The sequence below is a fragment of the Heterocephalus glaber genome, unplaced genomic scaffold, assembly GCF_053883595.1.
Source record: "Heterocephalus glaber isolate CG9 unplaced genomic scaffold, H.glaber_assembly_v1.0 deba00000347, whole genome shotgun sequence".
In the NCBI taxonomy this organism is placed as follows: Eukaryota; Metazoa; Chordata; class Mammalia; order Rodentia; family Bathyergidae; genus Heterocephalus; species Heterocephalus glaber.
In genome coordinates, this window is record NW_028258143.1 from 56885026 (window position 1) to 56912171 (window position 27146).

Here is a 27146-nt window from a genome sequence, read left to right on the forward strand (position 1 = left end):
CTTATTGGTTAATCCATTCTTCATATTTAAAATCTAATACTATGCAGTCATCAACAAAGAATGAGAGAGTTTCTGAAGGAGGCTGAAAAAGAATAATCACAAAAATGTGTTTAGCGTAAAGACACACAACAGGGAGCAGGATGTACATGTACACACATGGACAATGTACAGAGCCATGTGTAATCATTTTGTACTAAAGTCAGTGTAAAAACACTGCACGTGCTGGATATGGTGGCACATGTCTGCGGTCCTAGCTACTCGGGAAGAAAAGGCAGGAGGGTCACAAGTTCGAAGTCAATCCAGGCAACTTAGGAAGAGCCTGCCTCCAATTTGAAAATGTCAAAACGAGTGTGGGAAGTAGTGGCGAACCTACGGCACGCATGTCACGGTGGGCTGCTTGCATCACTAAAAACTCTGAAAGGTTCACCGTCACTGGTTGTGGGGATCTTCTTTAGGGCTCCCTGGGTTCAATCCTCGGTACTGCAAAACCAAATGGAACACAACAACCCTGCAGCATTTATGCCTTTATATAGACTGTCTTCATCAGGCGCAAGGAATTGAGTAATTGTGGATGCCCTAGACCGGTGCCTGGCAGACAGTTTGGGGGAGAATCACTTTTCTCTAATACTTTCATGTCCTTTGTACTTTTTGAATTGTGTTCCCTGGATGTGTATTAACTATTTAACGATAAAATATTTTATTAAAAAGCCTAGCATGAACAGATAGAGGAACTCGCAACCTCTGGCTATGTGTTAGAATTATTAAGTAATAAGTCATCTGCTTGTTAATATTAAAGGATGCTTACCAGTACGAGGAAAGAAAGGAGAAATGCTTATTTCATAAAGATCAAAATAATTTAGTGCCTCACCACCACAATCCAGCGGGACTCTAGTCCCTCGCGGTGCTGGGTACAGACGCCCTCCCCACTGGCAGTCCACCGCACCACATGGCAGTGAGCGCTGACACCTCACTGCTGCCCAACATTGCCTCTGAAAAGCGATCGATGTCCCCTGCCTGGCCATTAAATAGATTTTGAAAAACTCTTCAATCCGTATCAGTCTCATATCCTTATTTAGTTCCTCAAATTTGCCCTCAGTTGGGAATTCTGCAGGCAGCAGTGGTTCTGTTGTGTTCACCACGCGTCGGAAGGGGCCCATCCATCATCGTTTCTGGGCCCTTTCTGATGCCATGTAGCCTGTTCTTTGTCTTTCTTAAGAACTGAATGGCTGTTAAATTATCCATTTATCTTCCTTCAGATTTTCTGTTCAGCTTCTCAGGCCCTCTCAGGGCTGTCTTTTCTACCTTGTTTGCTGACTTTTCATTACATTTTCCTGTTTTTGAAGGCATCTTGGTTCACCATGCTGTCCTTCAAAACAAACTCTGGTTCAGTCTGCTTTCTGCTTGTCTGAAATCTGCATTATTCCTTCTTTTTAATTTTGCCCCTTCAGAGTAGCTTTGAAAACTCTGAGATTGAACACTTCACATTTCATAGCAGACTGGAGGCAATATCGGGGTGAGCCCTAAGCAAATGTCAAATCTTGTGCCGCCTGCCTCAAAAGTGCAAGGTCCCAATTTCAATCCCAGGTACCAAAAAAACAAATGAAACAAAACAAATGTCAAATCTTGGGTCCTAATTCCAGTCCCCCCCACTTTGAAACAAGGTCTTGCTGTGCAGTTTAGGTTGGACTTGAACTCACTATGTAGCCCAGGCTGGCCTGGAACTCACAAAGAGCCCCCTTGCCTCAGCCTCCCGAGTGCTGGGATCTGGCGCCTCAGTTTCTCTTAATAGTCATACACTAGTCAGGGTTCTGCCTTCCTTACGCACAGAGGATCTGCAAGTCTGCTTTGAGATAAACATTCAGGATTATAGCAGCATGCTGCTGCTGTTTAAAGACCCAATAAAGGTCAGGAGATTTGCAGGAGCCCCAGATTTGAAGGCAGAAACAATTTAAGCCCTGTCACTTTCTGTGAACTCTTGGGTGAGTAACAGAAACTCTATAGCCTCAGTTTTCACTTCCGAGAAAGGTGACATCATATTATTTAATTTGATATTGTTAAGATTAAATCAGATAATGTTTGGGCAATGCTGAGCACATAGTAAATACTCAAGACACGTGGTAGACTTGCTACATCTTGTGAGAGAAGCAGCTGGGCCGTTATTCAAATTTGCAGCAGAGGTACCGAGGTTTAGTGATGACAGTAGTGGTAATGACAATAACAGCTCATACACTGGAGGGCTTCCGTGTATAATGTATGCTCTTCCCAAAGCATTTCCACATAGCTCACTTCCCTTGCTTCAGACTTGGGGAAAGGTTGACATTATCTGTCACCAATTCCATTTGCCCCAAGAAGAAAGTCATTTTGCAAGGCCAAACTCCTTTAAGACGCAGCAGAGTGAAGCTACTTTCAGCCAGTCCTGGGAGCCAGTGCTGATCACCACAAGCAGATGGCTGAGATCAGGAGGGTTATGCTCCTGAGCGTGGAGGGAAGGTTTGAAAGAGGACACTTTATAAAAACCCTCGGGGGGCCGGGGATTTAGCTCAGTGGTTCTGCCACCTGCCTCACAAGCACAAGGTCCTGAGTTCGATCCCTGGTATGAAAGAAAGAAAAAACCCTCAGGCCTTACTGCCTCATCTTTGGTCCTGGTCTTAGGTCTTGTTTCTCTATCCTGCTGGCTCTTTCTTTGTATTTCTGTTTCTTCTTTCCCCTTTAGAGTTTTCAGCTGTTCAGATCACAAGTGACACTAAGACCCTAGCAGATGACAGGTTAAATCAAAGATCTGGAGAAGAATTCTTTGTTCTTTGTTATTTTAGGACCATGTAGCTTGTCCTTCTCTTTGCTTGTAGGAGGTATTAGTCCAGATGATGCAGCTCCCCCAATTCACAGGGGGTGTTCTGAGCACCAAGTATAACCTCCCTAGTTTCTCATCCATGAAATGAAGGCAGAAATGCTAACGCCTGCCACAGGGCACCTCAGTAACGGTAGGTCACTATAGGCATCCGAGAGCGTAAAATGCTGAAGGAACTCAAGGTCTTAGCAATGCAGCAACCTAATCTTTCTTGTTTTGTCCCTCTCTGAGGCAGCCCCTGGGGCCTTGGAGCCCAGCTCAGCCTGTAACAACTTACACACAGCAGCTCCAGCAGGGATGAGAGAGGTGGGTGGTAGTATTCATGCGCACTGAGCATTGTGGCTAACAGAGGATGAATGCAAATAATTACAATATGCTAACGAAGGAAACCACGGAGGGTCCTGAGGCTGAGATATTTACTTCTTGGGTGCAAAAAGATTTTTACAAGGAGGCTGAGCCCCAAAGTAAAAGTAGGATTGGCCTAAGGGGAGGGAAAGGCCAGCTGGGTGTGCAAGGGGAGAGGTGTGGGACATTAGTGAGGTAGCAGTTTGGGAAAGGGCAGGTGCCAGTTATGGCAAGAGCAGAGGGCACCCAGGAAGGAGAGGGGGAGATGGGGTGTGAAGGTCATGCCTGGCAACTTGGGTTTTTTCCTCTAGTAATGCCGACAGGGTGGTGAGGGGGGCTGATAGGTTTTTAAACAGGTGAATGGGGCCGAGCTCTGCTGTGGGAAGACAGATTTGGGATAACGTTGGGGGCTGGAGGATGGGACAGTGGGATGAGTCTAGGGAGGGCTGCTGAGCATGGCAAAGTTCTGAGTGCAGCATCAGGAGGTCCCTACTAATATAGGGGCCCGGATGAGGAAAAAGAATCATCACATGGCAATAAAAAAGAATGGAGAAGGGAAAAAACCCAGGCACATTAGTCTTGTTTCATAACTTTCTTCTGTCTTTTTAATTTTTTTTTCTTTGGTACTGGGAATTGAACTCAGGATCTTGCGCTTGTCAGGCAGGTTCAGTGCCACTGAGCTAAATCCCTGGCCCTCTTTTGTCTTTTTGATGGTTTTAAGATCTTTTTGAAGTAGCCTTTTCAGTACTTGCCATATGCCCTGAATTCCCTTTTCTTTCATTTCCTCCCCCCACCCACTCAGTACAGGGGATTGAACCTACACTGATCTATATCTCCATGCCCTTTATTTTATTTTTTAACTTTGAGATAGGGTTTCACTAAATTGCTCAGCCTGGGAGATCCTCCTGCCTCAGCCTTCCAGAATGCTGGGATTACAGAATGCATCACCACACCTGGCTTTGTGTTTTTCATTGTCCATTCCTTCATATTGGTGATTTTCCTCAAACACTCTGTGGCCCTTATCTGTTTGCATATATTTAAAGGGAAGGCTCTGAGAAACTCAAGGCAGGATAGAAGAGGGAGGAGGGCAGGAAGTGGGAGAGCTGAGCTGCCAGCTGGTGAGCATCATTTCAAGGGGAGCTGATTAGAGCCCTGGTGCAAGCACATGCAGATCTCTCTCAGGCTGTTATTCCCCTGGGGCAGAATACTCTGTTGCTGGGGGTATCTGGCTGCCAGCTTCCCAGATGCAGAGTAGAAGGGCATCTGGGGTTTAGCTAGTCATTCCACAGACTTTGACCTTCAGCTCTGAGTTTTCCCTACCTGTGCTGTGATGGAAGAACTCCCTGGTCCCCCAAGTTGGGAGCAGAGAGCACCTGTCTATCTGGCAGTGAGGATCACTGGAGACTTGTGAGACTCCTTTCCAGGATCATGCCTCAACCTCACTACTGCAAATTGAACTGTGTCCTCCAAAAAGATGGTGCCTCAGTCCTATCCGTTAGTGCCTGTGGATGAGGCCATATTTGTTTGTTTTGTTTTGTTTTGTTTTTTGAGATAGGGTCTCACTATGCAATCCAGGGTGGCCTCGAACTCACTATGTAGCCCATACTGGACTGGAACTCGCAGCAGTCCTCCTGTCTCAGCCTCCTGAGTGCTGGGATTACAGGTGTGAGCCACCAGGCCCAGAAAATGTAACCATATTTGGAAATAGAGTCTTTGCTGATGTTTTTTTATTTTTGTACTGGGGATTGAACTTGGACTTTGTGTTTCCAAGGCAGGGAGCAGAACCACTGAGCTAAATCCCTGACCCCTTGGTGATATTCTTAAGATAAAATGAGTCTGTGTGGTTGATGGCTTTATAAGATTAAGTCCAATGGTTGGTGACTCTATAAGAAGGTCAGGTGAAGACAACTGTAGAGACTGGGGTGATTTACAAGCCAAGAAGCATCTGGGATCATGAGCAACTATCAAAACCGGGAGACAGACCTGGAATAGGGTCTCTCTCAGAGACCTTGAAAACCAAGCTTGCTGCCACCTTGATTCTGGTCTCCAGAGTGTGTGAGAATGAAGTGCTGCTGTTTCAAGCTGCCCTGTCTACTGTATTTATTACAGCAGCCCTAGGCCACTGATGTCCCCACTGTGGCTGGACTTGCCCCTCTTGGTCCTGAGCCTCGCAGGACTTCCCTTGGAAAGGGAGATCAGCTGGTTTCCTGTTGCTGTCCCACTCACTCCCTGACTTTCTGGAATGTTACTCCCTTTCTACCTTCCAGCATTTGAGGATATCTTATGTCCATGAACAGAGAATACCTCGAAAATTATATTACACTCAATATTAAATAAGCACATAAAATATTGAACAAAGGTGCTCACTTTGGAGTTTCCTCTATTAGAAGAAAATTAAGGAATGATTGGAAAAAACTATGCCAAATCAACTGACTGGGATACAAGACTTCCATCTCAGAGAATAACATGAAAATTATGGAGAACAGTGGAAGAGTGTTATGAATTTTATGTGAAGTGATTGAAACCAAATATAGCAGTTTGCTGGGGGAAATGTATTTGTGTGTAGACAGTGGCATGATTGAGCGCCATAAGAGTAGGAGAAAGCCAGGTTCTTGTTTCTTTTCACAGTCTGCTCATAACGATTTTGGCGTTCTGGGTGATATGTATTTTCTTTACTCTTCTCAATTTCTCTCGAGACCTAACTAGCAGAATCTTTAACATTCACACTCAGTCTGTTCAGGGCAATCTAGGCTTTTCTATCATGCTCTTCAAAAATCCTTCCAGCCTCTTCTCATTACCCAAGGAAGTATGTATCTTTTTAAAAACTCCCTTTATTGTTATAAAATGAAGACTCTCAGAAAGATGAGGAGGTAAACTTGAAGTCCGTCCACTCTTATTGGAAACAGCAACCCACTTTACAAGTGCAGGTATTACATTGAGGGCCATTTGAGGAAATTTTGAGAACACTGTCTACAGTGAGAAGCTAAACAAAGTCCATTAGCTCATTCAGTCCTCCAGGGACCTTTACACAGGGTCCCTATGCCCTCCTCTCTGGAGGATTCAGAGTTTTATTTTGTAAATGAGAGGTTTGGGAAGGCAGAGTATGCTGGGCAAAGTGAAGCATCTGCTGCATCCTCAGTGCAGGATAGTGGGAAAAAAACATGGCAGCAAGTCCCAAAGGACTTGGCTTGGAAATTCTGCCTCTGCCCCGAAGTAACCACTTCACTCCAAGTCTACAGGTGTCATTAGCGTTCAGGTTCCTCGTCTATAAAAATCACACCACAGGCCAGGGATTTAGCTCAGTGGTTTCACCACCTGCTGTGTAAGCGCTAGGACCTGAGCTCATCCCCGGTACCAAAAAAAAAAAAAAAAAAAAAAAATCATCAGACCACAAAGCACTACAGGACCTGGAGTGAAGTACTTCCTCAGTCTCAGTGTTCGGACTAATGAAACTGTGTATGTGAAAGCAGTTTGTAAACCTTGAAATTTAAGCCCTCATCCAATGGCAAATACAGTTGATATTCAGTAAATGTCTGCCTACTGAGAACTATAGAAAGGATGTTCTCGTACGTGTAGGACTCTAATACTGAGCCTCTTTTCCAAAATCTCAGTCTAATAGAAGTCTTTAACTCTGTTTCAGACTCTGGCTAACAGACTCAACTGCGGGCCTGCCACACTGGCTGGTGTATGAAGTAGACAGCCCCATTCTCTCTGATGACATTGCCACATAGCATCTGATTACTAGGATGAGGCAATGGCCTTTCAGTGATTTACCTAATATATATGACTATATCTCTGATAATTAAATATAAGAGTAGTGATGTCTAAAAACCCAATAATATCTTCTTTTTTTGGTACCAGGGATTGAACTCAGGACCTTGTGCTTGCAAGACAGGCACAGTGCCACTGAACTAAATCCCCAGCCCCTCCCAATAATATCTTAAATTCTCTCAGGAAACATTTAGCATATACACAAGATTCTGTTGGGCAACAGCATAATAAGAATGCTTTGTGTGTATCTCATGGCTCACTTCCTACAAACTCAATGGTGACCCTCCCAATGATCATTAACTTGCAGAAATTTTGAGAGGGTTTTACAATGCCCAAAACCAATCATTAAAAGAGGGCTATATTCATATCCAAGTAAAAAAGTTGCAATTTTTCTTGTCTCTCCCTGCCCCTTCTTCTCTCCCTTCCTCCCATATTCTTTCTTTCCTTTCTTCCCTCCTGGTCATTTACAATAGAATTAAGGACTAATTCAGCCATGATGAGAACGGAACCACTTTCTAAAAAGATATCATAGGCTATATGACATCTTTTAGGCTATATGTGTCCTTTTGCCATATGTTCTGGTCAATTTAGCAAGGCCAAAGTGGAATCTTGTGCTCTGTAGTCCAGACCAGGTGCTCTTAGTCCAGTCACAGCAGGGATTCCTGCCCTCTGCATACTTCAGATTATGGGCAGGAATCTAACGGTTTATACTCCGATGAATGGTTTTTTATATTTATATGTGATAACTTAAAAGACATTATAACCTTACTTCGTACATTCTAGTCCTTATAATTAATCTGTGGTACTGAATCCCATCATTTAGTTTTCTGCATCTTCATTCATTTGTTCAACAAACATTTGCTGAGCAGCTCTAATGCACTAGGCATTATGCTTTGTGCTAGGCTTAGGGTGTCCCAAGAAATCTGTGTTACGGGGAAAAGGCACAGGCAGATAGCTGCAATGAAGGGTTATGTGTTATGTGTGACTGTGAAGAGATGGTGAGAGTGCGGCAGAATGGAACGCTGAGGAGGACTGAATGTTTTGTTGAAGCGACATTCTGGGCTAACGTCTTGCAGCTGGGAGGGGTCACAGGCAAAAGCAAGGGAAGAAGGACAAAAGGTTTAGTGTGTCCTGTGCTTTGGAGCAGAGCATGCTTGGCCAAGGAAGCGGGCAGGTGACAGGAGGTGGGATGCAGAGGAAGGAGAGTTCAGGATGGAATGAGAACCCCATGGTGCTAAACTGAAGAATCTGGAGCGTATCTGACATGCGCTGGCAGTAACCTGAGGTTTTAAAATAGGGGAATGATGGAATCAGACTTTTTCTTTCTTTCTTTCTTTCTTTCTTTCTTTCTTTCTTTCTTTCTTTCTTTCTTTCTTTTTTTCTTTCTTTCTTTCTTTCTTTGAAGAAGGTCTTTCTGGCACAAGTCTGTAAAGAAGGGGCCTATTAAAGTCATCAAACTGATCCTTCTGAATGTTTATATATACTAATAGAATGTTCTTTAGCTAAACAGGTTTTACTATTAGCACTCTGATGGGGCAGCTATGTAAGGAGAGTTCCCCTTGGACGGACAAGCAAAAAGAAATCTAAAAACTCTGCAGTGTGGGTGTTAAGGAAGGGGGCAGGGAGAAAGAAGAAAGGAGAGAGGGGAGAGAAAAACAGAGGAGGTGAAAGGGAGGATGATTAGCAGAGAGCCTCTCAGCTCCTGTTTCTTGGGGGTCAAACCCTGGAGTGGAGAGGGCCTTGTCTCTTCTATCTCAGAGCCCAGGTCAGGAGAACAACACTTTTCCTAAAGCAAGTTGGCACCACTCAAATGATGCATTAGGAAGGACTTAGGAAGTGCGAACTGCAGAGTGGGAGAAAGCAGCTGCCCCAGAGGGCCTGAGCAAATGCCAGGAGAAACAGATGACTAGAACTGACCATGAGGCTGGTAGAGGTGGGGGAAGGAGCTTGCCACAGAGGCTAGGACAAGGAGCAAGGAGCGCAGGCAGGCGAGGAAGACCGAGCGCCAGGCAGGAAGTGCTCATCACACCCACCCGCGCTCCCTCCCCCTTCCTCCTTCGCTGCTTCCTTTCCTCACTCTCTTTCTTCCTTTCCTCCTTCCGGAGTTTTGTGTGATGCCATTTCACATATGCCCCCCACTCTGTAAGAACAGGTGAGAAATTAGCCCCAGTTATCTCCTCTCATCCGCAAGAATACTAAATAAACATCCTAGAGAAAACTCCTAAAGGAAGCTGATTTGAGTGATGTCCTTTCCTTTTTCTTTCTTTAAAAAATATTTGATGAATTGCTATTCTTTCTACCCACATTCAATCCTTGTAGGCTTTTAAAGAGGAGATGATTTTTATGCTCTAACCAGTCACTCGTCCTCTTCCTCCTCTTCTTCTCTCCCTCTTTTCTTTCTTTCTTTTATTTTTTTTTTTTAAGTCGGACACAAGCTATGAACCATCTGGGGAGTGCTGAGCTGTTTTTAAAGCACTTTTATCAGTGTCCAAAGAAATTGCCCTACAGTAGCACTATTCTCTTTTCTAGTTTGTCAATTTCTAACTCTCAGTCTCTACAATTTCAAGTATATTTTAGAGATATTTTTCCTTGCTTTTTCAGAAAGCATATTAATAACGACATAAAGTGGAATGTGTTTTTCAAAATGACCACTCTGACTAGAGGAAGAAAGAGTGAAAAGTTATTGTAATCTTACCATCAGAAGCACTCCCTGTTGCAGAAACCCCATGGCATTTTTATGGAGTCACTCTACTCTTCAGAAATTTTACATCTCTTAATTGAGAGAGAGAGAGAGAGAGAGAGAGAGAGAGAGAGAATTGTTCTGGTAGATGCAGCCCAGTTCAAGGCCCTTTGCATTTTCTCTGAGAAAATCCATCTCAAAATCACAAGCTGATTGGGATGAGCTAAAAATTGGATTATATCCACAATAAAAATTAAATTCCTCAACCCTTAACAAACAGAAGATTTATAATGTGCATCACTGAAATTCTAGGTACACGGAAGTTTAAGTTGAGAATAAAAATTACGAGCAAAAACTCAGCTTGTTTCTGAGAGGAGAAGCTCGGAATGATACTGTGACATCAGGGTTTCTGTTTATCCCTAAGGCTGAGGCAGCGACGACTTCAAAGTTTGATGTTGTTTTTTTTCTTCTTCTTTTTTACTTTTTCCCCCTCCAAAGATGTTGAGCAGCAGGCTAATGGCTCCCCAGCAGGGTGCAGAGGCAGCAGAAAGCACAGGAATCAGATGTCAATGTATTCCTCAGAGACACCCTGCTAGGACAGAGCTAACTAACCAGGGCTTCAGGCTTCTCTTGGGGAACACGCTTTGCTGGTTCCCTGGCCACTCCTGGCTTTCCATGCTTCCCGATTAAAATGCTGTCACAGATAAATCATGACTTCTGCCTATTGGGACTGTTTTCTTTCTTCCTTCCTTTCTTCCACCCTCCCAGTTTTTTGTTTTTTCTTTTTAAAGAAAAGTTTGGAACCATAAGGTTAAAAAAGTTCTGAGACTATTTACTCACAGGCAAGCATATGTATGCAGACATGTCCTATCTCTCCGTCCTGTGACCGTGCACGGGGCCGGGACATTCTCTGCACGAGCCTGCCCCACAAGGCCTGCTGGGAGGGCTAAAGCAATGCCTCAAGTGGTGGCCCTCTTTCTCCACATGGGGTGAAATCCATCAACATGTTTTCAGTACTTTCGTAAACAGGGCCCACACATCATTTATATATTTTCATATACTATATTTTCTGTCAGTCACTGTTAAAGTCAATCACTTGATTACTTCGGTAACTTCTTTTTTTGGGGGGTGGGGTACCGGGATCCTTGTGCTTGCGCAGCAGGTGGTGGAACCACTGAGCTAAATCCCCAGCCCTCCTTTGGTAACTTGTTAATGAATAGACTTTATGGGCGGGAAATTCCTCATCTTCCCCCACAGTATCATAAACTGACTGGGAAATGAGGCTGTGACACAGATAAGAACTGTGATTTTACATGCGGGGGTATCCAAAACACTGGTGTGAGTTTTCTCCCAGGCACACAGATAAGGGGCCCTTCCTGCACCTGAGATTAGTGACAACTTGAACCTTGCTTCGAGGAGAAACGAAACTCAGCAAGCAGGAGCACAAACAGAAAGTGTACGTATGATCTATTAGAACGTTTGACAAGCAGAACCCTTTTAAAACTATGAAGTAAAACGGAATTACTCAGTGAAAGTCTGTAAAGTCAAAACGCTGCACTAAAATCCTATTTGTTGTATCTCTTGCCCGGCTGCATGCTGCCCTTGTCTGCCTGGCTCCCTATTCTGTCCCCCTCCAGCCCAGAGCAGCCTCCAGGCCCGTAGTCTCTGTCCACATCCACATTCCTTGGCCTGCAGGAGGGAGGACCTATTCTCTCTATGACAGTCTGCCTGCTTACGCTCTACCGTGAGGTCTTTTTGCCACCTATCCCTGCTGCCTCTAGGTACAGGGTTTGGTTATTAGAGGGGACAGACTTTGTCTCACTGTGTCCTTTTGCCATATGTTTTGGTCAATTTAGCAAGGCCAAAGTGGGATCTTGTGCTCTGTAGTCCAGACCAGGTGCTCTTAGTCCAGTCACAGCAGGGATTCCTGCCCTCTGCATACTTCCCTGTTTGCCTTCCAGACTCTCAGACCCTTGTTATTGCACTCGTATGTTCAAAACCCCAAACTGGCCTTTTAGCAACGAGCAGAGTTGCCTCAGATGTTCTGCTTTAGTGACCAGTGTTCCATCAGTGACTTTCCTTGCTTGTCATTTCCTCAAGATTTTGTCTTCCCATTATTGGTGATTCTTGCCCAGTGACTGATCCCATTTCAGTTCTGGAGCAATGACAATTGATGGAAGATTATCTGATTATATAGGTGTGGGAAAAACCTGCAGTGTGAGACGGAATAAGGCAGGGAGCCTCAGAGAGATGATTTAAACCCATGCCACAGTTTCAGTTTGAGGGCTCTTTCAAAAGTTGATTTCAAAGCCTTGTAAAGAATTTACAAATGAAATTGTGAAATTAAAAATTCAGTGGTGATAAAAAATTTAAAAAGGGCAAGATTTCATCCTCTGTTAAATGGGAAGAACCCAACAGCAAGTATGAATATGAGCTTGTGCAAACAGCTGTGTGGTCCCCTTTAGGATGACATGCTTCTCCCCAGGAAGAAAAAACGGTGGGAGAAGTTCCCACCAGAAGCGGAGTGGGCCGGCTGAAAGGCCACTACACCCAAACCAAGGCCATGGTGAGCAGGACACAACTCTAATTTGGCAGGAACATCACTTGTCTTAGCCTTTCTTTATGTTAACTTCCTATGAATGAAAATAGCAGGCTATTCAACCTCACAGATGAGCAGTAAAGGAAGATAGGCTGATATGTAATATGGCCTGGTGGTAATATTACTCCCTAAATCCTACACACTTATTTTTCAGTTTAAATTCAAGTAACTTCCTTTTTCTTTTTTCTGGTACTGGAAATCAAACTCAAGTGCACCTTGCACTTGCCAAGTAACTTCCTTTTTAACCTGAAGATTTCAAAGCATTTAGTAGAAAGTATATGATAAACCCAAATAATTGTGAATCAGTAATGAAACAAATCAGTATGGAAAAAGCTCATCAGGCCTCTTTGTGGCATTTACTATAACAAATCACATAAGAAGTGTGTGTATTTCAGTTCACTCCAAAGGAGCTTTGCAAACTAGTATCCCATATTAAACAGCCCCACAAATACATGCCTTCACACTCCCAAACCCTACTCCCAATAAAAGAAGCTATTGCAAGAAGAACTGACTCATCCCATTTATTGCCTAAGTGTGCACAGGAAACTGAATAGCATTAAAAAATAACACAGTGTGGGTAGTCAGGGTCAAATTAGCAAAGCAAGAGATTCCTGACCCAACAGCTGTGGGCTTTATAATTACACAGGGGCCCAGCTTATTTAGCAACATCAAAGGTTGGAGGAGCAAACAAGAAGAGAGAGTTGATGGCCCCCTTAGAATGGAGCACATATCATTCTTGATTTTTTTGCCCATATTTCATTATTAAATGAAAGAACATTATGATCATTTAAAACTAAAATAATTTATTTTAGATTATTTTAAAACTATATTTGGCTGATTTTATGTATTAGGAATTTAATGGGTGTACAAAACAAAAAATGAATTTACTTTTGTTATTTATAGTTACTCAAAATTACACTTCCATCTTCAAGACAATCTTCTGATTTGTTTGTTTTCAGGGTACTGTGACAGGGACCAGCAGTTCCTAAAAGTACTGAAAATGAAGTGGTAGATAAGTTTGAAACTTAATGATTGTGAGGTCCTTAAAAAACAATACTGTGCTCTTAATGGAGTTACACAGAGTGAGAAGCTAAAGAGGCTCTGCTTTCCCCACAGGTTTCTCCCTTTGAAGTTAGAAAAGCACTTCAGTCTGATTGAGCTAGGTTGGGGGTAAGGAACTCGCCAGGTTTTACAAATGAAAGCAAGTGCTTAGAAGTAGAATTAAAAGCCAATGTACACTAAACTATTAGTGTTATGCCAGCCCTAATCCGTACTCAAAAAGTGGTGTGTGAACCATTCAAAGCTGACACTGGTCTCCTTGCCAGCAGCAGGTTCTGCACACCAGGCAGCAGAACTAGAAATCATTAGTATGCCTTGTTCAGAATTCAGTGGTCAAACAGCATTGCATACATTTCAGAGAGGGGCAGATTTTGCACATGGAAGGTGCTTCATATAAGTCCCCTGGCCAAGACCATGGGATCAGAGCAGAAAATCATGCTTTGTAGAGCCCTTGTGTCTCATATGATATTAATAAAAATATAAGAAAATTGTAAACATTTTAAAAAGATTTCTATGGTCAAACATGTTCGAGAAATTCAGAGTTAGGGTCAGGTAAATTTCTTTCCTTCATGACTTCTGTAAGCTTTTGAAATTTTAATATTTTGAATATCTTTGTTATTGGACCTGTGACCTGTTTTTGAAGAGAGAGGCTGTTAGACTACACTTGTGTTCCATGGGATACAGTTTGAGAAATACTGAGATGACATATTATTATCTCTGGTTTACATATGAGGAAGACAAGACCCATGGAGATTATGTCCTATGCAGTAGTAGAGAACTCAGGTCTCTCGTTTCCAACTCGGGTCAGAATTCCAAGGAAAACAAAATGCAGCCAAGGCCTCAGCAACATCCATCCTCTAGATCTAAAATGAATGCTTCTGAAAGTGCCTTACACACACTGTTCCTTTTCTGGCTCAGTCAGGACATGCAGGCCCTCCCAAATCACAAGTACCTGATACAAAGGCATGCAGATGCTATCAATCCACTCCAGTTGCAACCGAGGTAGTTCATCTTTCCGGTTCCGATCAAAAATAGCCTAGAAAACAGAAGGACAACCTTGCTTTATTACCCTGGAGTATTTTACAGGTGCTCTGTCAAACACTGCCACAGTGGTCCAATTTTTACCAAGTGAGCCCTCCACAAATCACAATCAATCTTTACACTTACCTTTTTTCTTTTATCTAAGATGAGAAATAAAGTATTCCCCTTTTTTTATGAGATTTGTAAGTGAATTTATTTGAACTTTATAGTACGCCACATCTAGAGGCCAAAATCTCTCTTTAGATGCAGGTATCTGCTACTAAATCAAGTCATCAGGTCACTGGAAATTGGGTACAAGTCAAGGGGAAGGGGACATATTTTATTGCCACAAAAATAAAACAGGCTTTTATTTCTATACTGAAAGAATGGGGCAGAATGGGTTAGATTGGAAAAAATCCTTATATTTTAAAATTTGAAATAGAAACTATGTTATTAATTTTTAGGCTGAGGAGTTAGTTTAGCTATTGTGTGTATTTTTTGGTAACAGTCTGTTATTACTAAATTCCCAAGTATTTATCACTGGATGGATGATGGTAGGAGGCACCCATTCTTCACTCTCAGCCTTAAACTTTGTCATGTTATAATGTTTGATATAATTTAGGTATATTTTTGAGAAAAAGATGTGACATATTTTCTGTTGGACAGACTCGACAGAGAAAACAATCAGTTGGATTTGGAGGGTCAACACAGATTGCCTGAATAAAGTCAGTCAATTCCACTGCAGTGGGGGTGTCTCTCCCTTGTACTTAGAGAATGAGGTCTGGGCCTGAGAAACTACCCTGTGACCTTACTTATCTGGAAGAAGGCAGTACCTACTTAAGATTTGCCTTATGTTATTATCTTAGAGTGGGCTGTGTCTTTCAACTACATAAAATGTAGTATCCACACCATTTTGGCATCCTAACTGGTCATGAGGGCAGGTCCAAGTATCCCCTTGAGTGACAGATGTTGGAAATGCCTGCATCCTTCAGACTTATCAACTCCAAAAGGAGTGCTTGAGACAGAAATCAGTAGCTACCACATCTGAGGAAAATAGCTCTAAACTTGGGATAAGGTCACTGACTCCCATAGCCTCTGCTCATCCTTATCTTGTACTGTGAAATGCCCACCTTCTTTTTTTTTTTTTTTGATACTGGGGATCAAACTCGGGACCTTGCATTTGCAAGGCAGGTGGTGGAAGCTAAAGCCCCAGCCTATGCCCACCTTCTTAATGCAGCATAGCAGAGATTCAATTTCAATACATGAGACCCTGGAAGACATTTTTTTTTTCTTTTTGGTACCAGGGATCAAACTTGGGTCTTTGCGCTTGTGTAGCAGGCGGCGAAACCACAGAGCTAAATCCCCAGCCCAATGGAAGACATATTTAAACCATATCCAAGCCGTAGCATTTAAAAAAAATCTTTTGTCTATAGCTCTCTTTGCTTTCTGAATTATTTATTTATTTATTTTGTTAGTTTCTGGTAAGTATTATATACAAATTTCTTTTCTTTTTTGGGGGGGGTACTGGGGATTGAACTCAGAACCTTTCGAGGCAGGTGGCAGAACCACTGAGCTAAATCCTTGGCCCTACAAATTTCTTTTTAATTCACCAATTCTTAGTAAATTCACAGAGTTGTACAATTATCACCATAATCAATTTTAGAACATGTTTATTGCTCCCCAAAGAAACCCATACCAATAGCAGTAACTTTTCATTTTCTCCCAAACTCCTAGGCTTAGGCAAGGACTAATCTACTTTCTTTCTATGTAGATTTGCCTATTCCACATATTTCATGTAAATGGAATCACATGATATGCTTGCTTTTGTGACTGGCTTTTTTCACTTAGCAGGTTTTCAAAGTTTATCCATGTAGCATACATCAGCACTCTATTTATTTATTTATTTTTGGAAATGATATTCCATCCAACAGATATGACATGTTTTATTCTTCAATTGATAGGCATTTGAGTTATTTCCACTTTGGGGTTATCATGAAAAAGTATGCTATTAACATTCATGTGAACATTTTTGTGTGTATGCATGTTTTCACTTCTTTTGGGATATACTTAGAAGTGGGATTCTCAAGTCAAATGGCAACTCTATATTTAACTTTTTGAGGAAATGCCAACTATTTTTTTAAAGCTGATACATTATTTTACAATCCCACCAGCAATGTGTGAAGTTCAATTTCTCCACCACCTCACCAACATTTGTTATTGTCTATCTTTTTAATTATAGCCTTCTTAATGGGTTTGAAGTGGTATTGCACTGTGGTTTCAATTTGCAGTTTTGTGATGGCTAATAATTCTAAGAATCTTTTCACGGGCTTATTGGCCATTTATATATTATGTTTGGAAATGTGTCACTTTGCTCATTTTTTAACTTGAGTTGAGTTATAATTATTCATTTTTTTATTTTAAATACTAGGCCATTTCAGATACACAATTTGTAAATAAATTCTCCCCTCTGTAGACTGTTTTTCAATTTCTTTAATTTTCTCTTTTTTTTTGTACCGGGGATCGAACTCAGGACCCTGCACTTGCAGGGCAGGCAGTGGAACCACTGAGCTAAATCCCCTGCCCTAATTTTCTTTTAATTTTGATAAAATCCAATGCCTTCGCACAAACATCTCTGGGCTATTTTATCTTTTGTCTTTTGTGCTTTTGGTATCATATCTAAGACATAATGGAACAAATCAAGCCCAGAGAGCTATACCTGTATTTTCTTTGAAGATTTTTATTGCTTTAGTTGTTACACTTAGGTCTATGATCCAATTTGAGTTTATTTTGGGGTATAGTAAGAGGTAGGGCAGCAACCTCATTCTTTTTGCCTTGAATATCTTTCCTGAACCATTTGTTGAAAAGACTATTTCCCCCCACTATACTGTCTTGACATTCATGTTGAAATCAGTCCACCATAATTTTAAGAGTTTATTTCTGAACTTCTTAACCAATGTTTTGTGAGAGAAAAATAAGCCTAGGACAATTTGCCTCCTAAAAATAAAGGGGAAGTAGATACAGCAGGATTTAGCTCTGGTTGCCTGTCCTTCCAAGCCTTTCTGGAAAAGGACACATGAGGTATATCCTGCCTCCCACAGCAGGTCATCACCTGTCTTAAGTAATCTTTTGTGAGGAAAGAGTGGCATTTAAAGCTACATTTCCACTACAAAATTAATTTAATTTACATCTTCAGAAAATGCCATACCTGAGTCTACAGAGAATGGCTCCTAGCACCGCACCACTGCACCCTCATGCTTGCCAACCCTGGCCAGTTACTAGTATTTTTTCATTTAATTTAATGACCTGTGATATGACTGTACTGTGAGCCTTCCAGGGTATGCATCTGAAGCACTTTTTAAAAGGAAGGAAAAGCGTTTTTAAAAATGTAGGTATGTAGCTGAGAGAAATCTGGATTGTCCTAGATTTTACACATGAACTATATGTAATCTAGTATCTTTATTTTTATAGCCAAATTTGGTGACAACACCAAAAAAGAAAAAGGATGTGTTGAACACTGTGTAAGTGTATATTGCTTTGAAAACTAAAATAATTTGTGTGTGGGTCAATCGTTATAGTCTTTGTACCTTTTATAGGTAAACAACTGTTTAAGAATAGTCAAAGTGAGTAGGATCGAGAGTTCTGACTTCAAACAGGTTAAACTATCAAGCTAGGAGACAGTTTCATTGCTTTCTCTTGCTTTCAATTGTCAACAAGGTTGTCTTAAAACTCAAAGATTTTACAAATGCCTCCAAATGTTCAAGACTTGGTTGATTCCAGTCCTCAAAAACAGGCATTCCTGACAACTGACACATTCCTTGAGCTTCACTGAACCCACTGTGCTGCGCCGGCAGTCTTTAGAATACTTTGAGTCACTCTCAGAGTGGTGTTTTAGCTAATCATTCATTAAGAATAAAGAGGCTGCCCCCTCTCTGAGGGTGGTGACCGAAGCATTGATGTCTTCTGTGTTCCCATGCATAGAAATAGCAGCACCCTAAGCCTACTGCAAGCATTTTCAAATAATAATTGAACGTGTGCTTCCAACATAAATAGCATTCCAATGGCCAGAACCTAGTTCCCCAGGTGAAACTTTCCATTTTGCAAACAAAGATACAGGTTTGAAATGATTCGCTTTTGGGATCTTTCAAATTTGAAACTGGAAAATAAACACTACCTCCTTAGGGCTGGACAGCTTGCCTTTAAAGTTTTGCCATGTTTCTAATCCAAAGTAGGCATGTATGAAACGCTGGCACTGAGCTGTGAACTATTCAGATTTCACTTTGCACGTCCTCCCCTGTGCCTACTTGTCCCACGGTGGGTGCTCAGGAAGTGCTTGTTAAGTAGCTTACTACTCTTAATCGGAAACCTGAGAATAAGGGTACTTAGCGTTTAAGCTTAATTAAAGTTTTAAACTTTTGGGAGTTTTTCCTCAAATCTGTCCTCAGTCTTTTCTGTTTTCAAGTTACGATTTTGAGTTAGTTTTAAAAATGCCGTCCAAAAGATAAATTCATGATAATGAAAGGATGAACTTACTGAAGGAGTCAGTTTGAGTTCTGATCTCTCTCGATCTCCTTGTTCAAAGAACTCACTGGTTACAAGTTCAGCCACCTGAAATGTAGGAATATGTTAATTTACGTGTAGTTTACCACAAGGCCAGAAATTATTTCTAGCTCATGGACATGGTGATTATCTTCAACATAATCATTTAAAAAGCTTATGAGGAAGTACATTAACCTTCTGTGTTTAATGCTATTACAGAATTTAATCAACAAAACTGATTTCCTTTTAATGAGGAGAACTTATGCAATGTATTTTTAGATGTCACTACAAACACTCCGTAACTCCCTTCCTACCGACAGAATTTGCTCTTGGGAAGGGATAAACCCAGGGCACTCTCTGTGCTTCTTACTGTAACCAAGAGTAGGATTAATGCAAGATTCCCTGTTCCTACCAGACTTTTAAAGTATGTCATGAATTATAGTTTGAAGAACCTAGTCTTTGGGCTGTCTCAGTCTATGTATTAAAAGTGTTAATATACAGTAGGCCATTGTTACTCTAAGCACAGTGGAATTGTTGTTCTACCCCAAACCACAGAAGCCTGTAGATTCCTACCTTTCACCCATTAGGGAAATTAGTGATCAGCAGCCAAATCAGAGATTATTTTCTCTTCCCCCAGCCTCAACTTCTCAGGGTAGTTTGTGGAAACAACACTGATACAACAGATGCATGTTGAACAGGTATTTTCCACAACACTATGGTGTGCATCTAGAAAATCTCTGAATGAACGGGCTGGATTTACAAAATACTGGAAGAGTAGAAAAAAAAGTCCTAAACAATTGATAGCAAGAAGACCTGGATACCCAAAGTTGTTCTTCTCCATTCCACACTCTTAGAAATATCAGGCTCTTACATCTGGCAAAGGTGAGGTGGGTTTGTTTGCTCAAGTACACGGAATCAAGATCATTTACCCAGGTGTATCTCAGGAGATAGATCACACAAAAAATTTAAACACAGCATTCAACTCACACACACATACAGAAATCTGAGAGTAGCAAGCATGCAGTCATTTGTAAAGAAATTGCACACCCATTAAGTTCAGATTCCAAACATTTCTAACAAACCTGGGTCCCTATTAAGAATTCAACTCCTTAGAAGTATTTGGAAGTGACTCAAAAAACCACCCTCTTCCCCCACCCTCTGACCACCACAGCTTCACTTGTGCGATGTTGCTCATTCTTCAGGACTCTTTGCTTTTCTCCTCTCAGGCCTCTGCCACTACCTTTCCTTTTAGCACTCTAGGCCTCTTCTTTCGCTGGCCTTGCCTTTAAAGAATAAATGGTCCCCTTAGGGTACGGTCTCATTAATTCAGTTCTCAGAACTGTCTCTCAGCTTGCTCTGAAGCTGAGCCTTTTGCATTAAGGAATGTAAATGTGTGCATCAGGCACCCAAGGTAGGAGTCCTGCATAGGTCTGTAGCCCCTGGAAAGCAGACATTAAAAAAAAAATCTGTCCTTACTCTTTCCAAAGCAGTGCTGGGTACCTCCCCTGTGCTTTTTTCACAGTTTAACTTGTACCACTGTTTTGTTTGTACTTAAAACCTCAATCAGGAACATTAAGTGGCTCCTCATTGAATTTTTTATTAAAGAAGGAAATTGAGATGCTAATCAGGCCTTGGGGGAATCACTGGGGAAACCCACATGCTTAGAGTCATGTTTGTGAGAAAGAATAAGTGGAATAAACCCTAGGAAAAAAAAACATTTTTGAGAAAGAATTTGAAAATCTACATTCAGGAAGTTAGAAATGAATTTATATTTTTAAAAGAAGATTTCTATTGTTTGGTCCAAATGCTTTCTAAAACCAAGAAGTGAGTACAATTCTAAAGATAAACTATTCAATCTGGAGACAAACATGAATGAGATTTCCAGCTTAGACCTGTGACAAGATTTCTGATGGAAGCATTTGCAAAAACATGTCTTCATGTTTTATTTCTTTGAACTTTTAATGTTTTTGCACTTACCAGCACAATTTCAGATCCTAAAAAAAATAATCAGGGGAAGTGGGAGAGGTAGGGGAAAAGAAAGAAGGGAATGGAATTAATATGAGAAAAAGAAAAAATGGAAACAAAGTCTTTGTAGATAGGGAGGGATGGAGGGGGTGAAGGGAGGGCAGGGGAAGGGGGAAAAAATAAGAACCAAGAGAGATTATGTAAAGGTGGAAATTTCCAATGATGAATGTCATTATATTGTATACCTTAAATGTACTGATAAAATTAATTTTAAAAAATAATAATGTTTATACCTGTGACTGAGAAGACCACTTACAACTGGCTATTGGTCCTCCCAAGTTAATCTAAAATATCAATGGGGAAACTGTGTTCTTTCCAAACACTTTGTCACTTTCCCGCCCCAAGTGAGCAACTGTACCTTTAGTTATTGATGTGCTATTTCACTGGGGGTTCTGGAGGCCCTGGCACTTCATCCCTTACGCCACTCCCTTTCCAATTTTTTCATCCCTTACCCCACTCCCTTTCTCTATTTTTTCCCAGTCCTCCTGACTTCCTTTCACTACCCACCCCTGCACCACTTCTATCCCTGTCAGAGCAGCCACCCCAGTACTATATTTTTCCTAATACCTGGGAAGAGCTGCCTACCCCTTCTCTGCAGTGTATTCTCAAACTCTACCTCTGTATATGGTGGGCACAGAGGTTGAAAGATGCTACTGAACCACACAAATTCTTCACAGTTATTCTACTTTATGTATCTTCTGGTGACTTCAAATATGTCATACTGAAAAATGAAATCAGCATTCATGTGGGCGAGAGCTTTATAAGAAAATTGCCTGATTGAATTAGACTGTGAGGTAAGCAAAAAATAAACCTCTGCTTGTGTTAAGCAGCTGAAATTTCAGAATATGTTAGTTAAACAGCAAAGCTGAGCCTAACCTGACTGACTAAAAAATTGATATGGAAGCTAGGTGCTGATAATGTTTTAAAAAAGAAAAGAAAGGAAAAGACCCTAAAATTTGTTGCATCAGTTTGGGGGCCAGTATCAGATTAGAATGACAGACTATGTTATATAACTTTGTAAAATTATCACTGAAATAAAGCTAATAATGCTCTTAATTAATTTATAGCCTTAGGAGAAGAGATTGGAAAACAAATGTTCGTAGCATGCAATGATTCCTGTTGACTGTTTCCATATGTATTACTGGAATTCATCTTTGAAAAGGATCAGCAGACTTATAACTAGGAATGAAAAAGAACAGAAAAATTCAGTCTTGAAGATGTGGAAGATGAAGCTGTGCATCGACTTTAAACCATAAAAATTAAAATTAAGGTATGTTTTAAATGACAAAGATCAATTAAGATTTAGCCTGCAAAAGAATACAATTAGGGGTAGGGTCAGCACACCCACAGTTAAAAAATAAAGAATTAGGTGATGCACAGCATTTTGTTTTGTTTTGTTTTGTTTTGTTTTGCTTTTTAGCACCAGGGATCAAACTCGGGTCCTTGCGCTTGCCTGGCAGGTGGCAGAACCACTGAGATAAATCCCTGGCCCTCACAGCATTTTTTTTTTTTTTTTTTTGCACAGTATATTTTTAAAAAACTGGACAAAAATGGTTCAAAGAAATGATTTCATGGCATGGTTTTCTTACTGAAACTTGTGAGACACATGATACTAGAATTAACTTATGCAAAAAAAAAAAAAGAAAGAAAGAAAAGAAAAGAAATATGCTTGCTATATTTCTTATTCCTGAATGTAAGGAAGCAAAGAAATACAGAAATCTAATACAGGAAATCTATACAAGACAACAGTGGCTCTGGTTATTGGCAAATGGAAATGAGTAGAATCAAAGACAGAGAGAGCTGAATGACATTTAAGAGTATTTTAAGGCTAAAGAAAACACCAGCCTGTGACTATGTAAAGTAAGTCTTGGCCTCTCAGCCTTCTTTGGGTGAGCAGCAGTCTGAGAAATTTGCTTGACTGTCAGATAATGCAAGGAGGATGACAGCAAAGGAGTGATTTCTCAGGGAGGATGTAAAGGCCTCAGAAAACAATGGACTGGGAAGAACCTCCCAGGGCATCATGCACACCACAGTGTGAAGGGCCCTCACAGTGAACACCGGTGGAATTTTGGAATTGCCATGGACCACTATCTACCAAATGACATCATCTCTTCCTTCTGACTGAGAGTGCTGTAATAGGTACTTTGTGTTTTGGGTGGGTGTTAGTCACTATTTTGGGTAGGCATAGGTCTTTAATTTGCATCCACACCTATTGCCCAGATGGGCACATAGCATCTAGACATTCTGGGTTTTGAATTTGATGACTGATGGAAAATTTGAGGCTGTCTTCCTTGGATAGAGGATGAATATATTTTGTCTGCAAGGATCATGGAGAACAGGTTTGGTGATTAGAAGGGCAAACTGTGGTAGTGATGCCTTCACCAACTATCTGTGGCTTTCTACTTGCTGGGTGCATGAAAGGGTTATTCAGTACTTCAGTTGAATGGGGTCATGTGACCAGTTCAGACCAATGTATTGTTGAAGGGGGCATTGAATTGCTAGTGCAGGACCTTTCAATGCCTCTGTCAAAATGATCCAGATAGTGGCTACTCCATCTACCCAGTCCAAAATGAGGACAAAGAAGGGCCTGCTAACCCTAGATGCACAGGTTTGTGAATAACTAATCTGCTGTTTTAAACCACTGAGGTTTTGGGTCCAGTGTTAGCGCAGTATTCGGTGGATGCATTTGCATCATTTGAAAATACTGATTGATGCATCCTATGTAGGAAAGCATAAAAACATTATTAAGAATGGAGGCTTGGCATCTAATCTGTAAGGATATATTCTTAGCTCCATCACCTACTAGCTAGAGGACCTCAGGATACTTATCTGTTTTAAGCCTCATCTTTTGTACTTGTGAGACAAGGATAATAACTCTTTTCATTTCCTAAAACCACCCCAAATTACCACAAACTTGGCTAAGCTAGCAGGAATTTATTCTACCATAACTGGGGGCCGGGGCAGATATGGTGTCGGCGGAGCTGTGCACCCTCTGGAGGCTCTGGGAGAGATTATGTTCCTTGCCTCCTAGTTTCTGATGGCTGCCAGCATTCCTTGCCTTGTAGCCACATCAGTCCCATCTCTGCCTTACCTTTACTTCACCTTCTCCTCTTCTGAACGTGTGATCCCCCTCTGTTCTCTAAGGACACTTGAGATTGGATTTAGGACTCCTGTGGATAATCCAGGAGAATCTATCTCTGTTAGATCCTTGCTTTAATCATACTCATAAAGACACTCTTTACTCCTAGAGTAGTGCTTACAGGATTCAGGGATTAGGACCTGATATTTCTGCATGGCCATTCTTCAGGCTACTATAGCAGCTATACCTACCTTAAAGGGTTTTTTAAAAAAAGGATTAAATGAGATAATATACACAAAGTACAAAGCAGTTATTTATTAATATATGAACATATCTTATTTTTCCTAAAATGTTAAGAATTAAGATACTAACTTGTTGTTTCGGAACCCACAGTGCATATAGTAGGTGCCTCATGAAACTTAAACAGCTAGCCTATAACTAGTCTCAGTACTCAGGAGACTGAGGTAGGAGGATCCCCAGAGGCCAGGAATTCAAGACTGACCTGGACTAGATAGTGAGATTTCTCAAAAATAAAGGAGAGAAAATTTAGCGGTATTAATCCCTAAGAACTACCAGTAATCAAGGATCTTGAGTTAGGTACTTACTTGATTGAAAATTATTGTTGCTATAAAACTAATGTTTGGGAGCAGCAACACACACAGGCATAAAAGGCATAATTTGGGGGGTTTAAACTAAATTGGATGCTGCATACTTTGGCCACAGAGCCCTCTGATATCTGTGTTGTATTTGTAATGAAAAGATAGAATTTCCTTTTTTGTTTTTCAGATATGAAAAGCAGGACCTTGTGCTAAGACATAATTAACTATTCAAAAACACTGTCTTTGAAATACTTGCCTTAGGAAATGGTCAAAATATTATTCAGATTTAGCATATTACAGAAATCTTAGTGTCAGAAATATTACTACTCAGTGGAAGCACAATGAAGAAAAGGCCCTGCAATAAACTATGTTGTGGCTGAGCCTGGCGCTGTTCTTTTACACCATGTTAATACTGATGCAAATTGAGGAGGGTTTCAGTGCCTGGCAGCCCGGGCTCTGGGAATCGCCCCTCCCCCAGTCCTTCCTCTTCGGAGCTCTGCCATTAATCACCACTTGCCTGTCTGGAGATCTCCCACGGTTTGGTCACGGCTCCGAGGTCACAGGCTGTCATTAACATCGATCTGAAAAACAGAACCAAACGAAACAGCCTGAATAATCTTTTGTTGCATTCCTAAACAAACCGTCCTAGATACATAAATAAATAAAATGAAAATGAGGCCAGCTCTGCTCGCTCACATCTTCTTTCCCTTAACAGGGGCAGCACTATTCATAGTCCCTGTGTTGGGCGTCTCCATCATGCGGCCACTCTGCTTCAGAAGACAAAGCTCCCAGACAGCCTCTGGTGGCCCTTTTGTTTTGTCAGGAGCAAATCAAGGAAGGCAAAGCATGATTTCCTCTACACCTGAGCCAAGCAAGCTCTGTTTAAAATAATTTATAATGGACAATGTGATTTAAAAGAAACTATAAGCAGGAAAATCAGTATAGAACATTATATATTTGGCCGATCAATCTATTTACCGACCTATCGCTGATTGATGAGAATGGAAGAAAACCCATATCAAAGAGGCCAGGCACACACCACCTAAGGAGCTCCTTCATTTTCATGGGCTCCACAGAGCTAAGATTTATGGGGGAGAGCCACACTGTTTCCCTCCAGTTTACTACCTGGCTCCCATAATGTTTTATAAGCATTATGAAGAAGAAACATACTCAGCTGCTGCTTTCATTAATTTGAGCACATAAGAAAGCACAGAAATGATCTGAATCAGATTTTTGAGGAACAAATTTAACGAGGATTCACAGTGAACCTTGGAAACACACAAGGGATAATTCAAATTGTAGATAGTTTATAATTCAATGTTATGGGAAGGAGGAAAGTAAGACACTCTTTGTCCCAGGTCAGCTTTCTTTGTATGAAAAGCAGCAATATGTGATGAAAAGTAACACAGGGCTTGAGCTAGGAAGTCACATCTTGGCTGACTGCTTTTGGAAGAAAGGGGTGTGTTGTTAGAGGTCAGAGTGATTATTCCTGCTGTCAGGTGTTAATGTTTTATACCCTGCTGGACCTCCCCTTGGAAACATGTCTGCTGCCCAGATGGTAGAGGGGCCTCTTCTGAGGGGGTCTGTGTAACTTCCTTAGGAAACTTCTCCAGGGAACCAGACAGAGTCACAGATAACACTGGCATTTTAGAAGTGGAGCCCAGAAAAGAGACTAGGCCCAAGAAACAGGCTGAAAGTTGTTTGAGAAGATGATAGCTCAAGTTGTGAAGTTGCTGAAGAAGAAGAAAAAAGACCGAACATAGGTACTTAGGGGGCTGTTACCTATAGAGGGGAGGAAGAATGACTAGGGAAGGACAAAGAGGGAAGGAGGATTGTGAAAGAAAGCAAGAATTCCAGGAGAGCATGGCTTTGCAGACTCTAAGGCTGAAGAGACAGCTAGGGAAGGCCAGGCCAATGCAATTAGGGACTATAGAGTGATTGAAAAAACTGAAGAGAACAAAGACAGTAGGATTTGATACTGGGAGGTGATCAGTGACTTTCAAAAGCAGAAATCCTGTTTCATGGCCTTCATTCCTCAGTAGAAGAATGGATAAATAATCTGTGGTCTCTCCATATTTTGAATTACTATGCAATGAAAAAGATGATGAGGTATGGACATGAGAAAAATTACAAGGCATACAGTTAAGTGGAAAAGCAAGTACAGATTGGTCTTTAAATATATAATCTATGTTAAAATGAACAAAACTATTTTATGCTAAAGAGTATTTTTCCTAAGGGAACACAGGCATGTAAATACTTTGGCAATCATCTGGAAAGACACAACAAACTGATAACAAAAGGATAGCTGTGTAACCCATATAAGAAGGGGTGAAGCTTAAAGAAGATTGGGGGTATATCTGTAGTGATTTATTATATTATTACCCATGGAATCAAAAATTACATAAAAAATTCCCTTGCAAGAAGATGGGAGTGCAAGTGAAGCGAGGGAGGGAAGGGAAGGAGAAAACCAAGATGATATCTTGGGAAGGGAAGCTTTCAGACATGATGTTTTGATTGAGGAGGTAGAAGCATGCTTTTAAGTCTAGAAAGATCATGAGGGACACAACTGGATTTTGAAAATGGAA

General features: G+C 41.2%; 1 protein-coding gene across 3 annotated transcripts in view; it reads right to left on the reverse strand.

Moving 5' to 3' along the window:
• Pde11a (phosphodiesterase 11A) overlaps positions 1–27146 on the reverse strand; it is a 514960-nt gene that overhangs the window by 33121 nt on the left and 454693 nt on the right. For 2 of the 3 annotated variants that reach the window (XM_087200903.1, XM_004857742.4), the window contains exons 17-19: positions 25079–25142; positions 18853–18927; positions 14255–14338 (exon numbers count right to left, since the gene is read on the reverse strand). In XM_087200903.1, coding sequence (XP_087057029.1) covers positions 14255–14338; positions 18853–18927; positions 25079–25142 — 223 coding nt within the window. Of the gene's footprint in view, positions 1–12500; positions 13238–14254; positions 14339–18852; positions 18928–25078; positions 25143–27146 lie in introns of those variants that run through there. The other variant, XM_087200900.1, reaches the window with a different exon arrangement.